The sequence below is a fragment of the Podarcis muralis genome, chromosome 1 (genome assembly GCF_964188315.1).
Source record: "Podarcis muralis chromosome 1, rPodMur119.hap1.1, whole genome shotgun sequence".
In the NCBI taxonomy this organism is placed as follows: Eukaryota; Metazoa; Chordata; class Lepidosauria; order Squamata; family Lacertidae; genus Podarcis; species Podarcis muralis.
This window is the reverse complement of record NC_135655.1, coordinates 4,578,268-4,594,322: the sequence shown is the minus strand read 5'-3', so window position 1 is coordinate 4,594,322 and position 16,055 is coordinate 4,578,268. Positions and strand designations below refer to the sequence as shown.

The 16,055-nt window shown below is 45.9% G+C and overlaps 1 protein-coding gene across 2 annotated transcripts; it reads right to left on the bottom strand.

The window, feature by feature from the left end:
* Positions 1-1,697: 1,697 nt before the first annotated feature.
* GNPNAT1 (glucosamine-phosphate N-acetyltransferase 1) lies at positions 1,698-15,087 on the bottom strand. Of its 2 annotated transcripts, none has more exons than XM_028723391.2 (6): positions 14,822-15,087; positions 8,857-9,053; positions 8,234-8,296; positions 7,041-7,168; positions 6,886-6,947; positions 1,698-2,915 (listed from the first exon to the last, which is right to left on the bottom strand). In XM_028723391.2, the coding sequence occupies exons 1-6, from the start codon at positions 15,070-15,072 to the stop codon at positions 2,768-2,770; spliced, it is 849 nt and encodes a 282-aa protein (XP_028579224.2). In that variant the 5' UTR covers positions 15,073-15,087; the 3' UTR covers positions 1,698-2,767. The 2 variants fall into 2 exon arrangements, with proteins under 2 accessions (XP_028579224.2, XP_028579134.2); XM_028723301.2 differs by lacking the exon at positions 14,822-15,087 and adding an exon at positions 14,526-14,544.
* Positions 15,088-16,055: the final 968 nt, after the last annotated feature.

Here is a 16,055-nt window from a genome sequence, read left to right as displayed (position 1 = left end):
CTGTGGGTTGTATTTGTTTCATTTCCCAAGGCTTGAGGCAAAAGGAAACAAGTTTTAGTAGCTATTGGAAATCATTCTTTTGGCCATCATGAAGTCATAAGAGCAAACTCAAGGTCTCTTCCAGATTAAATGGCTGCTCTTTGCTTGATCCTTTCTGGCTTTTCCCTGAAAGGCCTCCAAGAAGATAAATTTCCCCCAGCTTTGTGAAAATCTGCAAGAATTGACTCCTAACGGGCAAATGCGGGTGTACAGCCTTACTGCTGAATGTAGCCTTCTAGCCATATTGCCAGTGTTTTTGGTTTTCTGTTCTTCAAACCAATAATAATAATAATAATAATAATAATAATAATAATATCTTTATTGTCATTGCCCCCTCTCGGGGACAATGAAATTACTTGGCTGCTCCATCCACCCAGGTAGGGCATTCCACACAAAATCAAAACAACTATAAAAACACTAATTAAAACAATACAATATAATACAGCAAGGAAGATTAGATGACTTCCAAAGTCCAGGCTTCCCATTCAGGGCCGAGATCGCTCTGGAGAAGAAGCTGTTCTTAAGACGGCTCGTTCTTGTCTTCATCGTCCTGTATCTCCGTCCCGACGGCAGGAGCTCGAAGAGACAGTGACCAGGATGCGATGGATCTTTTACTATGTCCAGTGCCTTCCTATGGCACCTTGTGGCATAAATCTGCTCTAAGGTGGAGAGTGGGCAGCCAACAATGCTCTCTGCTGCCTTAACAACTCTGCACAACCCCATCCTGTCCTGGGTAGTACAGCTTCCATACCACACACATAAGCCATAAGTGAGCACGCTCTCAATGGCACAGTGATAGAAGGCAAGCAGCAGTTTCTGCGGAAGATGGTTTTTCCTTAGAATTCTCAAAAAGTACAGTCTCTGCTGCGCCTTCTTCACAAGCCCCCTTGTGTTGACACTCCAGGACAGATCCTCTTGTAATTCAATGCCCAAAAATCTGAACGTTGTTACCCTCTCCACACAGACCCCATCAATCAAAAGTGGCTGGACATTGCTCTTCTGTCTCCTGAAGTCCACCACAAGCTCCTTTGTCTTCCTTGTATTTATGAGCAAGTTGTTAGCTCTGCACCACTCTGTCAGCCGCTCCACCTCATCTCTATAGTCCGTTTCACCCTCCCTTTCAGAGATGAGCCCAATCACGGTTGTGTCATCTGCAAATTTGACAACCCTATTACTAGGGTGAGCAGCGACACAATCGTACGTGTAGAGAATATAAATCATCTATACAGATGATTCATAATTTACGTGAGGCTTAAGGACGTACAGCCAAAATTATGTACAGCCAAAACAACCCTAAAACCGCCCCTGCAAGACCACCCCTACTGTTCTGGAGCTGGTGCACCAATCAGGCCTTGCTCCCTATGAAAGGCAGAGCGCTTTTAAGCTCTCCGCCTTGCTTAGCAGGCTCTGGGAGACTCTCGCGCCTTTCCCTGGCTATAGTTTAAAGGCCAATGGAATCGGCAATCTCATTTAGAACTTTAAGTTGTGGATTAGCCCCCCTCCACAGGTTATGGTCCACTTAACTTCAAACATGTTCTCCATCCAACAGTATTTAATTGTCCCCCGTGGATGAACTCTGCTAACACTTATCAAATCACCCAAGAAAAACAGCAGGCCAACTAGAGCACATCTAGACCAATGAAGAAGGAAGACCATAATTCAAAAGATTTTAACAGCCTCCATTTATTTATGTCTTAACAGTGCTTTTTAAAAAAACTGAATAAATAAACTTTAGTCACCCCCCAATAAAGTTTTTAGAGTACCACAAAATGCATGAAATCCGCTTACGGTAGCCCTCAGTAATATTTTATAAAGCTATGTACTCGACTACAAAAAATTTCTGCGGTGCCCTTCATTTGCTTGTAATGCCCAAGACTGCCCCCTTTCAAGCTGAAATGGTGGGAGGAAAGTTGTACCGTTATTGCCGGCTCATGGCAAGAAGTGCTAGGCGGCTTCATCTAAAGCCCCAAAGCATGGGGGAGCCTCTGAGATGTGGATTTGGGATCTGGAACATCTGCTGAGTGGGTTAGCATGGCAGAAGATTGCTTTTGCAAAGCATACATGTGATATAGCCCATGGTGGAAAAGAGGGCCCCTTGGCCCCCCAGTCTTTTCACAGCTACAAGAGATAAGAATACAATATCTTAGAAATGCAGGTTCTTTGTGTAAGCAATAATTTTTACCAATTGTGACTGCTAGAGGATTAATAGAACCGCTCAGGCAGGCCGCTGCTCGACAAATCAGTCATTTCAGGGCTCTTCTGGTGCCCAAGAAGATCTGAGGCGTACTAACGTCAAGACCAGTGACAGCCTGGTACAGACCTTACATTTCTCCTACCCACATGACTAAAAACCTGGCAAGTCAGTCCTGCCTCATTAACCACCACTGAATTGGCAACACAAAGCAGCACAAGACTTAGAAAAATACAAGGCAAGGAAGGAATCAGGTAAAAATATAGCCTTTGGTTAAAAACCTCCACCCCCCACCTGGCAATAATCTTTCACATCCCAGCTAGCAAAAAGCATTAACAGTAGGAAATGGCTTCTAAAACGTTTCCTGTCAGCAAGGAAACCTAAATCAAAGTCTGCTGTACTGCATTTGTTGTCCCATCTCTGGAGGTGTTAATTTCATTTGCAGCCATTTGTTTTCCACAAAGAGAAAAGAGACAAAGAGAGAAGAGACAGTCCTCCACCAACAGTCCATTACATGAGATTACAGCTGGAAGTTCTTTAATTGAAGAATCTTTGATACATGTAGTTTTCTTCAGATACTGAATATCCAAATTTTTCATAGAAAGCAACATTTTTTGGCTGACATTCGAGAGTGATTTTGTAGCACTTCAGTCTCTTACTTAGCAATGTGAGAGTTGACATCAATCTAGAAGAAGAGGGAGAAGAAGAGTTAATACAGTCATATCTTGTATCGCGTTACGTTCACGTTGCGTCTTTTCGGCTTGCGAACGCGGTAAACCCAGAAGTGGATACTTTTGGGTTTCGTCGCGCGCACACAGAAGCATCCTGCATGCTTTGTGCATGCGTAGAAGCATTTTGCGCGCTTCGCACATACAGAAGGGCTCTATCGCGCTCCGTGGTTGCGCAGAAGCGCCGCTCTAGTTGCAGACTTTTCAGGGTGATCCCGGAATGGATCATGTCCGCAACTAGAGGTACCACTGTACTCTGAAACAAACTATGGGTATATTCTTGCAAAAGGACATCAAACTGCATGTACCAGGCAACCGTAAATCTATACATCAGCACTGCTGCCATCAACACCATGCCCAAATGGATAGTAGGAGCCACTTTACAGCAAAGGGAAAATAATAGGAAGCTCCCACTTTCCAACCCTAACCCTGAGTGGAAAGAGACAAGAATTTCAGAGGGAGAGAGTATACAGTAAGATGAGACAGATACCGTATTTTTCACTCCATAAGACACACTTTCCCCCTCCAAAAAAGTAAGGGGAAATGTGTGTGCGTCTTATGGCGCGGAGGCAGGCGGGAAAAGCCCCCAAGAGCCACGTGCTCTTTAAAGGGTGCACGGCTCTTGGGGGCTTTTGCGGGATGTGGGGGAATTCCCTCACCTCGTAGAAAAGCCCCCAAGAGCCGCACTCCCTTTCACGAGCTGCGTGGAGCGTGTGTGCGGCTCTTGGGGGCTTCTCCCTCCTGGGGAAAGGCCTGCAACTGCCGCACACATGCTCCATGCGGCTCGTGAAAGGGAGCGCTGAGCAGAGCCTGGGATGCATATAGGCTCTGCTCAACGTTCCCTTTAAAAGAAAAAAAAAATTCTTGCATTCCCCCTCTAAAAACTAGGTGCGTCTTATGGAGCGAAAAATACGGTACGTTATTGCGAATTAATAAGGGAAGTCTGAAAGGAGTATCTTAACTAGGGCAGGGGTTCTCAAACATTTTCTCCGGGCCACATGTTCAGAATAAAAATTAGCTTGTGTCACACCAATTTTTTTTTATCGATAAATACATTGGAAAACAAAAAGAAGCAACTCCTAGCAGCGCTTGGTTTATAATCCAGAACACAACTACTTTATAATATGATCATGGGACATCGAGGAAGTATAAAACAATGCAGCTACGTAAGAACAGGAATCATTCCCAAAATATAATTATAAATGAGCCTCTTACATATGTACCTTAAGGATGTATACAGACCCAATAAGAGGTGTGAGCTTGCTTTTGCCAGGTAATCTCATTTGTATTAGGTCTAATTTGAGGCAAACAAACTCATCAGCACAAAGAAGCCTTTCTCTTTTCTGATGGTTCACATTTGTCAGGAGTTGAAAATCCCTGTTCACAACAAGATATGGGGAACTGTACAGGTGAAACTCAGAAAATTAGAATATCGTGGGAAAGTTCATTTATTTCAGTAATTCAACTTAGACTCATGACATGCAAAGCAAGAAAATTAGAATATTAAATGAAATCAGCAAAACAAGGATTGCAAATAGAGCAATATTGGACCTATTCTAATTTTCTGAGATGGTTAATTTGGGGTTTTCATCAGCTGTACGCCATGATCATCACAGTTATAACAAATAAAGGCTTGACGTATCTCGCTTTGCATGTCATGAGTCTATCTCATATACAGTGGCGCCTCGCAAGACGAAATTAATTCGTTCTGCGATTTTTTTCGTCTTGCGAAGCACGGTTTCGGAAAAGTTTTGGAAAAGCTTCAAAAATCACCAAAGTCTTCAAAAACCTCAAAAAAGGCTACCACACCGCGTGCTATGAGTTGCTCCTAGAAGTCAAGTTGCAACTGTATTAACGGTGTTAAGAAAAAGGAAACAAACTTGCAAGACGTTTCCGTCTTGCAAAGCAAGCCCATAGGGAAAATCGTCTTGCGAAGCAGCTCAAAAAACAAAAAACCCTTTCGTCTAGCGAGTTTTTTGTCTTGCGAGGCATTGGTCTTGCGAGGTACCACTGTATTAGTTTCACCTTTTAAGTTGAATTACTGAAATAAATGAACTTTTCCACGATATTCTCATTTTCCGAGTTTCACCTGTAGAAGAATGGCCGATGCTCTTGAAGATAGGTGTGAATACTGTTTCTGGTTGTATATCCCCCCTCATACTACACTAGACTGAAAAGTTTTTTTGATTGCCCTTGCATCTTCTTGCCTCCCTCTCCTGCCACACCCTTTGAGAACCACTGAACTAGGGAGACATTCCGCTCGAAGGAGGTTTGAAGAGTATACCTTGGCAGGGTCCTGCAATTTGGTTACAGATTAAATGCCCAAAAGGCAAGCAAAGAACTATGCCAGTTGGAAAGTATAGAAGCGCAATGAGTCCAAACGGAGATGGGGTGGTGTTACCTTTTACATCCAAAGGAAATCAAGGGCTGTGTTTTAGCCAAATAACCTAATAAGGTAGGTTACAAATAAACTGGCTTCAGGTGAGACAGGGTTTGGGGGGGTGCGCATATGGATGTGAATTTGGAGCTTCTTGAGAGCTATCTGGTTAGTGTTACTAGGCTGCATGCTTAGCAATTAGAAGGTTCCCTGTTAAATTCCTGGCATCTCTTAAGAAACACTGGATAGCTGCTGTCATTTACTGTAGACAATACTGAACTGGATAGACCAAAGATCTAACTGTACAGTGGTACCTCGGGTTAAGTACTTAATTTGTTCCAGAGGTCCATACGTAACCTGAAACTGTTCTTAACCTGAAGCACCACTTTAGCTAATGGGGCCTCCTGCTGCTGCCGCTCCGCCGGAGCACAATTTCTGTTCTCCTCCTGAAGCAAAGTTCTTAACCTGAAGCACTATTTCTGGGTTAGCAGAGTCTGTAACCTGAAGCGTCTGTAACCTGAAGCGTATGTAACCCGAGGTACCACTGTATAAGACAGCTCTTTATGTTCCCATAAGCCCAACGCTCCCAGCTACGGCGTCACACTTCCGGAAGTGCTTTGTTGTTGTTGTTTAGTCGTTTAGTCGTGTCCGACTCTTCGTGACCCCCTGGACCAGAGCACGCCAGGCACCTCTGTCCTCCACTACCTCCCGCAGTTTGGTCAAACTCATGCCGGTAACCTCGAAAACACTATCCAACCATCTCAACCTCTGTCACCCCCCTTCTCCTTGTGCCCTCCATCTTTCCCAGCATCAGTGTCTTCTCCGGAAGTGCTTAAGAGACTCAAATCAGGGTGATGAAGCTGTGGCCCACCAGATCAACTCTGACCATACGTCATACTGGGCGCGGCTGGTGTGAATTGGTCCAACATCATTTGGAGACCCACAAATTCCCCATCCATGGGCAAAGGGTATGAGCTGTAAAATTGCTGATTCAAGTGTTAAGAGAACTTGTCATGGAGCTAAGTGGTCTTCAGAAAGCCACTTCCCTCAACCTCACTCCTGCAATACAGGGATAATACCAGCCCCATATTACAGAATGGTTGTAAAGGATGAATATGACTAGTTTGGGATGCTTGAAAGGCGTTACATAAATATCAATTTATTGCTTTAGAAGAAGTTTAGCCTTGCAGAATGTGTGTTTGGGGGAGAGCGTCAGACACCATTGGTAACAAGCAAACAACAACACCCCTCCTGCAGTTTAAAAGGCCATAGCTTGCTTAATCTGCCAAAAGCCTGGGAGAAGAGGAAAGTTTTTGTCGGGCTTAAAAATATATAATGAAGGCGCCAGATGAGCCTCCCTGGGAAGAGAATTCCACAAATGGGGAGGCACCTCGGAAAAGGCCCGTTCTCATAGAGGAGGCACACAAAGAAAGGCCAGAATGATTGCAAGGACTGGGTTGGTTCATATGGCGAGAGGTGGTCCTTGCTAATTTGCTCACTTAGGTCTTGTGGGGCAACTAAGCTACTGCAGACGATTAACAGCCACTTACAATTTCCCAAGTTGTTTTCCTCTGCATTCTCCGCTTACAACAACGTCTTCTATTCTTCCCCTCTGTGAAGACAGGCAATACCACTTAGCCGCTGAGTACTAGAAAGTGCCAGAACTTATTCACAGCAACAGTATTTCCCGCACTACCCAACATACCTTTGCACACGAGTGAGTAAACTTGTGCTCTATGACTAAAGTTGCAGTAGCCACAATCTCTCCTAGAATAGTATCTTCCACTACTGTAACGTAGTAGTCCCCAGAACTCTTCATGTGTTCGAATGTTTCTAGAAAATACAGGTAGGAGCATTCTTGGTAAGAGGATCTACATTCCCCTGGTATGCGGTTTTCCTATAGCTCTGCTCAGGTTTGCCTACCCAGATTATTATTATTATTATTATTATTATTATTATTATTACTACTACCACTACATACATGGGACGCGGGTGGCTCTGTGGGTTAAACCACAGAGCCTAAGACTTGCCGATCAGAAGGTCGGCGGTTCAAATCCCCGTGATGGGGTGAGCTCCCGTTGCTGGGTCCCTGCTCCTGCCAACCTAGCAGTTCGAAAGCACTAAGTGCAAGTAGATAAATAGGTACCGCTCCAGCGGGAAGGTAAACGGCGTTTCCGTGCGCTGCTCTGGTTCGCCAGAAGCGGCTTAGTCATGCTGGCCACATGACCTGGAAGCCCTACACCAGCTCCCTCGGCCAATAAAGCGAGATGAGCGCCGCAACCCCGGAGTCGGTCACGACTGGACCTAACGGTCAGGGGTCCCTTTACCTTTACCTTACTACTACATACATACATACTTACTTACTAAATTTTTATACCACCCTTCATATGAAGATCCCAGGGCAGTTGACAACATAAAAATACAAAATGAGAACACAAAATACTTAATAAAACAAAAGCGAAAGCAAACCAATAACCTCCCCTCCCACAAAGACATTTAAAAGGCCCTAGAATGTTCAATCAGCCAAAGTTATAGTTATAGCTTTGTTATAAGAAAGGCCTAGTTATAGAGAAACGATTTTGCCTGGCACCTAAAAACGATCTGCCAGAATATACTGCACCTAACCCTTGACAAGCAGGTGAATAGAATGTGAGAGTCTTACGGGAAAGGCAAGCAACAGTGACGTGTAATTGTCGATGTAGTCAAATGTATAGGCTGCCCAATGACTGGGTTCCCCCTGCTTTTTTTTGCTACTTAAACCACTCCTCACACCCATGGACACAAGATTTACCAACAAGGCATCTCTTTTCGAAGCCAAGCAAGGTCGGTGAGACAGCTGCACTGAAGCAAACCCCCTGTTCTCTTCCTCCAAGCTGCAAAATACAACAAGGTACTCACTGATGAATTGCTCAGGGCTGACACTTCCCGTTTCAGTCAGTTGACCTAAAACTTTTAAAAAGCCTGCAAGGGAGAGAAAGAGTTTGCACAAATGTATTCTTCAAGGCAAGCACAAAACTCGATATTCAAGTAGAGATTCCACAAGTAGTGTCCACAATTCAGTGTCTGGAGTGATGTGGGATACAAGATCCAAGAAGCCACTACAGTTTTTCAAGTGTCGTGAAATGGGCAAGATTTTTAGACAGCCCTTCAGCAAAGCTATCAGGGCAGCATAGAATAAAGTTAATAAAAACACCGCCCAAAATGGAAAATCACACACAAACTAGCAGAGGAGAGGAACCACACAAAACCTAGCAAAGCGGATAGAGTGCTTTCTACATTCAGAATTATTTTTCTTTGACAATCACTCGTACCCTTCCATTAACACAAAATTATTTTAAGCCCCTCCTATCCAAGACCAACAGTCCTGCTCTTCTTACAATGCATTTTCTACAAAACTATCCACTGTAAGACTTAATATTTTGCTCTGGCTGTTGTCCTCAAATGCAGTCCTGGGTTACGATGTGCATATGTAGCCTTTGAGTTCAAGTGGACTTAGGCGTTCAGAGAAAAGTGAGCTATACCTTTGTTGATGTCGGCAACGCAAAGTGGCCGCAAAACTAAACCACTGCCCGGTTCCACAGGAGAAATAGCAGGGGAAAACGTCACGGTATTCTGACTCCAGTCCAGTTCCTGAAGGAGGCGAAGGTCATACAGTGGCGTGGTGTCAGGCTTTACTGTTGCCGCAGGCATCATGGCAGCTGAGACTACAAGTGGCGTACTAGAATTAAAAAACACAATGATTCACATTTGGAAATAGTTTTGCGTTTCTATGTTTCTTGCTCGTTTTAAGTTTATTTACTGCCTCTCTAACCCCATGCAGTTACTCAGTGTGGCTAACAGCTGTTGGGTGTTTCAGTCCTTAGACTAGCCTTAAATAATGCCAAACTGACCTTCGTCTTGTCCTAAACTTTCCAGGCAGCCTATGGCTCTGCTCCCAATTTTGACTTGCCTTCTGTCCCAGTAAAAGATAAAGGGACCCCTGACCATTAGGTCCAGTTGTGACCGACTCTGGGGTTGCGGCGCTCATCTCTCTTTACTGGCCAAGGGAGCCGGCGTACAGCTTCCGGGTCATGTGGCCAGCATGACTAAGTCGCTTCTGGCAAACCAGAGCAGCGCACAGAAACACCGTTTACCTTCCCGCTGGAGTGGTACCTATTTATCTACTTGCACTTTGACATGCTTTTGAACTGCTAGGTTGGCAGGAGCAGGGACCGAGCAACGGGAGCTCACCCCATTGGGGGATTCGAACCGCCAACCTTCTGATCGGTAAGTCCTAGGCTTTGTGGTTTAACCCACAGCGCCAGTGCAAATACACAAATTTTTCCCCGGGTTAAGAAATGCTAGAAAAATGGAATCTAGAACACAGGAATAATTTAAACTATTCCTTTCAGGCGCCAAGAGAGATAAGAATTTGACAAGGGGCTGCTGTTGCTCCTCTTCCAAGCATCTTTTAAACCAGCCACGTTCCTTACTTTAACTCACAGCTAAAACATAAAATCGTAATAATGCATGTGACTCAAAGATACCATCTAAAAATATTTGACACTTGTACCGAAACTTTCATATATACATTCCATATCAATGCCACCCTTCTGAAATGTAAGATAAATAAGAACATGATTGCATAGCAGCCTATTACCTTGATGTCTCTGACGCAACAAAAGTTTAACATTAAAGCAATGTTTATTTTTTCATCAGACAGGTTCTTTGAACTAAAAAATACACCAGGATCTGGGGTTAAACAAACACCCCAAGCACAGAATATGAACTTTTAGATAACAGTGTTTGTGTTTGGAGGGCCTTCTTTTCTCAGAGGAACAAAATTATAAAACATTTTACAGAGCAAGGGCTACTATCATTCATACTGTAATTTGTGCAGACCACAGAATTACAAGAAATTAGCATTACTCCAGCCAAGAGAGTGAGCTTTCTCTTATAGTCTGCCTAAGGCTAGTCATCTCTGCAAAGACTGAAAGTAGGTAGCCAATTTCATCTTTCCCCTTTTGTGTATCAGCAGGCAAGAGGGAAGGGTCTTGTACACACCAACAATCATTTTCCCATGCTAATGTTCATAAGCCAAAATGAGTGCCAGCAGAACTCACTGCACCAATTCTTGGATACCCTTAACACGTGATCTATAAGGTGATCCAGACTAAAACTTCCATCATTGCTGACCATGCTGGCTGGGGCTGGTGGGACCTGCAGTTCAAAACATCTGGAGGGCAGCAGGTTAATAATAATAATAATAATAATAATAATAATAATAATAATAATAATAAATTTTATTTATATCCCGCCCTCCCCAGCCTTAGCCGGGCTCAGGGCGGCTAACAACAATAAACAGTACAAAAGTTCCGCATAAACAACACTCTAAAATCATTCATTCTAAAATTAATTAATTCAAGCCACTGGCAGCCATTGGGCCAGAGCTCCGCAAAGATTGCCGAAGGAGGGAGTCAGGCTGTGCCCTTGCCAAAGGCCTGGTGGAACAGCTCTGTCTTGCAGGCCCTGCGGAAAGATGTCAAGTCCCGCAGGGCCCTGGTCTCTTGTGACAGAGTGTTCCACCAGATCGGAGCCACAGCCGAAAAAGCCCTGGCTCTCGTTGAGGCCAGCCTAACTTCTCTGTGGCCTGGGACCTTCAAGATGTTTCTATTTGAAGACCGTAAGTTTCTCTGTGGGGCATACCAGGAGAGGCGGTCCCGTAGGTACGAGGGTCCTAAGCTGTATAGGGCTTTAAAGGTTAAAACCAGCACCTTAAACCTGATCCTGTACTCCACCGGGAGCCAGTGCAGCTGGTATAGCACCGGGTGAATGTGATCTCGCAGCGAAGACCTCGTAAGGAGTCTCGCTGCAGCATTCTGCACCCGCTGGAGTTTCTGGGTCAGTCTCAAGGGCAGCCCCACGTAGAGCGAGTTACAATAATCTAGTCTGGAGGTGACCGTCGCGTGGATCACAGTGGCTAGGTCAGGGCGAGAGAGGTAAGGAGCCAACTGCTTAGCTTGGTGGAGATGGAAAAACGCCGCCTTTGTTATAGCTGCAATCTGCGCCTCCATGGAAAGGGAGGTGTCGAAGATTACACCCAAACTCTTAACGGACGGTGCTGGCACTAATTGTGCACCCGCAAGAGATGGGAGTTGCCCCCCCATCCCATATCGCCCCGTCCCAGCCAGAGGACCTCTGTCTTCGAAGGATTTAGCTTCAACCGGCTCCCACGTAACCATCCAGCCACAGCTTCCAGACATCTGGTCAGTGTGTCTGGGGCCGAGTCAGGATGGCCATCCATCAACAGATAGAGTTGGGTGTCATCAGCATACTGATGGCAACCCAGCCCAAAACTCCGAACAAGCTGGGCGAGGGGGCGCATAAAGATGATCCCCACATATAACAAGCCACTGGTGGAACCAGGAGCACTTAAAAAAAAAGTTGTTGTTTTTTTAAAAAAACACCAATTTATAAACTGATTCACAGCCTGGAGTTATTAAGGCAGTACACAGTATGACAAAATAACTTCATCTGTGTGATGTGTCATTGGAAGGGGGTGTCTGCTGTTCATAGGAAGAGTCAAGAATTCCACCGGCCAAATCCAGACCTAAAGCAGCTCTCGATGCCAGACCTCTTTTGCTTGACGCCCACACCTCTGTTGCAAGGTATACGGATCCCTGTTCAACCTACAGAAATAAGTTCTGCAGTTGAGTCAACTGTTAAGGGTAAAGAATTAAATGAAGGAAACGTTTGCTATAATGTGAAGAAAGCAAACAAGGAAATAGCTGGCTACATTTTGCATCCGTGTACTTTTGTAGAAAAGTGGGTGTGAATTCATAGTTATCCTTCTCGTCTGACTTGGCACACCATTCCTAAAGGAGCAACCCCATGCTGTCATTTGAGCTCAACTCTCTTTGGCTGACAGAATTACATTTTAAGGTACCCCTGCCCGTACGGGCCAGTGTTGACAGAATCTAGGGTTGTGAGCCCATCTCACTCAAGAGGCCGGGGGCCAGCGCTATCCGGAGACACTTCCGGGTCACGTGGCCAGCATGAAAAGCTGCATCTGGCGAGCCAGAGCACAGCACACAGAACGCCGTTTACCTTCCCGCCAGTAAGCGGTCCCTATTTATCTACTTGCACCCGGGGGTGCTTTCGAACTGCTAGGTTGGCAGGCGCTGGGACCAAGCAGCGGGAGCACACCCCGCCGCGGGGATTCGAACTGCTGACCTTTCGATCGGCAAGTCCTAGGCGCTGAGGCTTTTACCCACAGCGCCACCCGCGTCCCTCGAATTACATTTTACTGGATATTTATTTCAGAAATGTAGATTTACTCTGCCATGAAGCTCGCTGCATGACCTTGGGCCAGTTGCTGTCTCCAAGTTTAACTTTAGCCTATTTTGCAGGGTGGTTGTGACGATTAAACAGAATTGTGTGCGTCACCTTGTGCTCCTTGAAGGAAAGGTGGGATATAAATGTAATAATAAATAATAATAAAAAATTTTTATTTATATCCTGCCCTCCCCAGCCGAAGCCGGGCTCAGAGCGGCTAACAACAACAAAAGTAACACAGTTTACATAAAATCACAATCAATTTATTAAAATGCATTCTAAAATCAATTCATTCTAAAATCAATTCAAAATCAAATTAATGGCAACCATTGGGCCAGAGTTCTATGAGGAATACCGAAGGAGGGGGTCAGACTGTGCCTTGGCCAAAGGCCTGGTGGAACACCTCCGTCTTGCAGGCCCTGCGGAAAGATGTCAAGTCCCGCAGGGCCCTAGTCTCTTGGGACAGAGCGTTCCACCAAGTCGGGGCCAGTGCTGAAAAGGCCCTGGCCCTAGTTGAGACCAATCTAACAACATTGCGTCTTGGGACCTCCAAGGTGTTGTCATTTGTGGACCTTAAGGTCCTCCGTGGGACATTCCAGTACGAGGGTCCTAGGCCGCATAGGGCTCTAAAGGTTAAAACCAGCACCTTAAACCTGATCCTGTACTCCACCGGGAGCCAGTGCGGCTGGTACAGGACCGGCTGAATGTGATCCTGCGGCGAGGACCCCGTAAGGAGTCTCACCACGGCATTCTGGTGTCTGGCTGTTAACCCAAAAGTTGGTGGTTTGAGTCCCCCCCAAGGACGGCTAAGGGCAGGATTCCTGCATTGCAGGGGGCTGGACTAGATGACCCCTGGGTCCCGTCCAACTCTACGATTCTATGAATAACCCATAAGAACAGGCCAAAGATCTGCCTGGTCCAGCATCTCGTTCTCACGGGTGCCAAGCAGGTGCCCCACTGGAAAGCCCACAAGCAGGAGTGGGCGTCTTTCCTTGCCAGCTCTGACAACCGGGAGGCCAGACAGACGCTTTCTTCAACCCCCACAACAACCCTGTGAGGTAGGTTAGGCTGAGAGGCAGGGAATGGCCCAGAGAGAGCTTCATGACCAAGGGAGGATTCGCACTCTGGTCTCCCGTGTTCGAGTCCGAAACTCTTAGCCACATAGATATATAGATATATGCATAGATATATAGAAACTTGGAGAGTCTTTCTATAGGAAGTGTGCATGCACATGAATATACACAGAATAAACTTAGCTGGTCTCTAAGATGCTACTGGGCAATTTTTTAATTTATTTCGGGAGAGTCTTCTAGCCATGGAACCTGCATTTGAAGGCTGTTTCTCACCCTGGGCATCAGCTAATCCAGCTCCACAGCAGATCGTACCTGAATCAGTTTATGCGCCCAATATGCATTTCTGCCACAGATCACTCGGGTGTAGCAACAAGGAAGGTTCAGGGGAGCATCTTGCAAAGAAAACGTGCAAATAAGAGGTAAGTGCCCACACAGCCCTGCCGCCCCGGGGCTGCGATCCCAGACTGGCACCTGCCATAGCTGTCAACTTTCAGATTTGAAAATAAGGGATCAGCAGCATTGAAAATAAGGGATCGGCAGCCTCACCTGTCCTGGGGAGCCTCGAAAATAAGGGACCAGCAACCTCACCTGTCCTGGGGAGCCTCGAAAATAAGGGATGAACAACCTCACCTGTCCTGTGGAGCCTCAAAAATAAGGGATCAGCAGCCTCACCTGTCCCGGGGATGGTCTACGGGTTAGCAGCGGGAAACGTCGTTGGAATAAGGGAATTTCCCGCAAAGAAAGGGAAGGTTGACAGCTATGGCACCTGTCATGCTACAACCCCCCCTCCTCCAAGAGCTTACCTGGGAGGCGCCGCCACACCTGCAACGGGGGGGGGGGGGAGCCAGCCTGGCAGGGTCCTTGCAATCCTTGAGGCAACTGGCCAGATTTTATCCCCCGCCCTTAAGAAGCGAAAGGTTCAATAGGGAAGACGTATTGGCTTGCCTGGAAGCCCCGGCTAGTCGGCCGGCGCTCTGCCCATGCTCAGAGGCGCTCTCGTCCCTCCGTAGGTTCCACAGGGCTCTCCCCGTCTCCTGCCCCCCCCCCGTTGATTTGCTGCCCCCTCACCCACGCGCGCCCACGTCACCCGCGCACTTACCCTCCGCGTGCACGCGCCGCGCTCTCCCGCCTTCTCTCCTCCCCCCCCCCCTCGCGAGACGCCGGCTGAGGGGAGAAGCGGCGATGAGGCGCCTCCCAGCGCGCAGGCGCAGGATCCCGGCGGCGGGCGTAGCTGTGACTGACGTGGCGGCTCGCCGGGAGGGGCGGGGCCCGGAGGCCGTGGAAAAGGAGCCAATCGGGAAAGGGCGCTCCTTGCCTAGCCCCGCCTCCGTCCTCACTCGCTCGCTCCATCTCCCTCCCGCAAGGGCCGAAGAATGCCAGGCTGGCCAGTGCGCATGCGCTCTGCCTCTTAAGGAAGGCAAGCGGGGCGGGGAAGATGGAATGCCGAACGCCCCGGGGTGCGCATGCGTACTGCTCTTCCATGGGTCAGCGTGGTCCGGTTCAGAAGCGCGTTATATTTAAACGTCGTTGTTCTTGTTATCGCCATTACTGCTATTATTGCTATTATTTATTGTTGTTTTGTTGTTGTTGTTGTTACTATGTATCTCTTTTATTTATTTATTTATACAGTATTATTTATTGAATCAGAGAGAAGGCATGAATTAAACATTACATCCAAATAATTCAAAAAGAAAAAGAAAAAAATAACAAAAGGTAAAAATATAAAAAGGAAATAAAAGGAAAAAAAGGAAAAATAATAAATAAGGGAAAAGGAAAAAGAATTAGTCAAGTACACAAAATTGTTCAAAATTGATACAAAAAGTAATTTGAATATTCCATAAACCAGGTTCTCAGAAATAAATTACATTTGTAATCCTTCTTTTCTTTCTTTCTTTGCAGTCACTTTCTGTTCCAGAAAACTAGTTTGAATCCCTGCTATATTAGTTGACTTCCCTCTATCGCTTTGCAGCTTCAACACTTCTAAGTGACAAATATTCTGTATTCATTTATTAAAATCAGTTTTTTCCATTATATCTGTGAGATTAATCTTAAGCATAATAATAATAATAATAATAATAATAATAATAATAATAATAATAATAATATCTTTATTGTCAAGTATTGTTTGTTTGTGTTTTACTATATATCTTTTAGTGCGGTGCTACCTACGCTTTGGAACTCCCTGCCTCTTGATAACCAAGCCTACCCAGATACAGTGGTGCCCCACAAGACGAATGCCTCACAAGACGAAAAACTCGCTAGACGAAAGGGTTTTCCGTTTTTTGAGTTGTTCCGCAAGACGAATTTCCCTATGGGCTTGCTTCGCAAGACGA

Coding starts and splice junctions, on each gene's coding strand:
- GNPNAT1 (XM_028723391.2), bottom strand. CDS start 15,072: ATGGAGCGAGCGAGTGAGGACGGAGGCGGGGCTAGGCAAGGAGCGCCC. Junction 7,169..8,233: donor CAGCCCTGAGCAATTCATCA/GTGAGTACCTTG, acceptor TGTATTTTCTAG/AAACATTCGAACACATGAAG. Junction 6,948..7,040: donor TTACTCACTCGTGTGCAAAG/GTATGTTGGGTA, acceptor CTGTCTTCACAG/AGGGGAAGAATAGAAGACGT.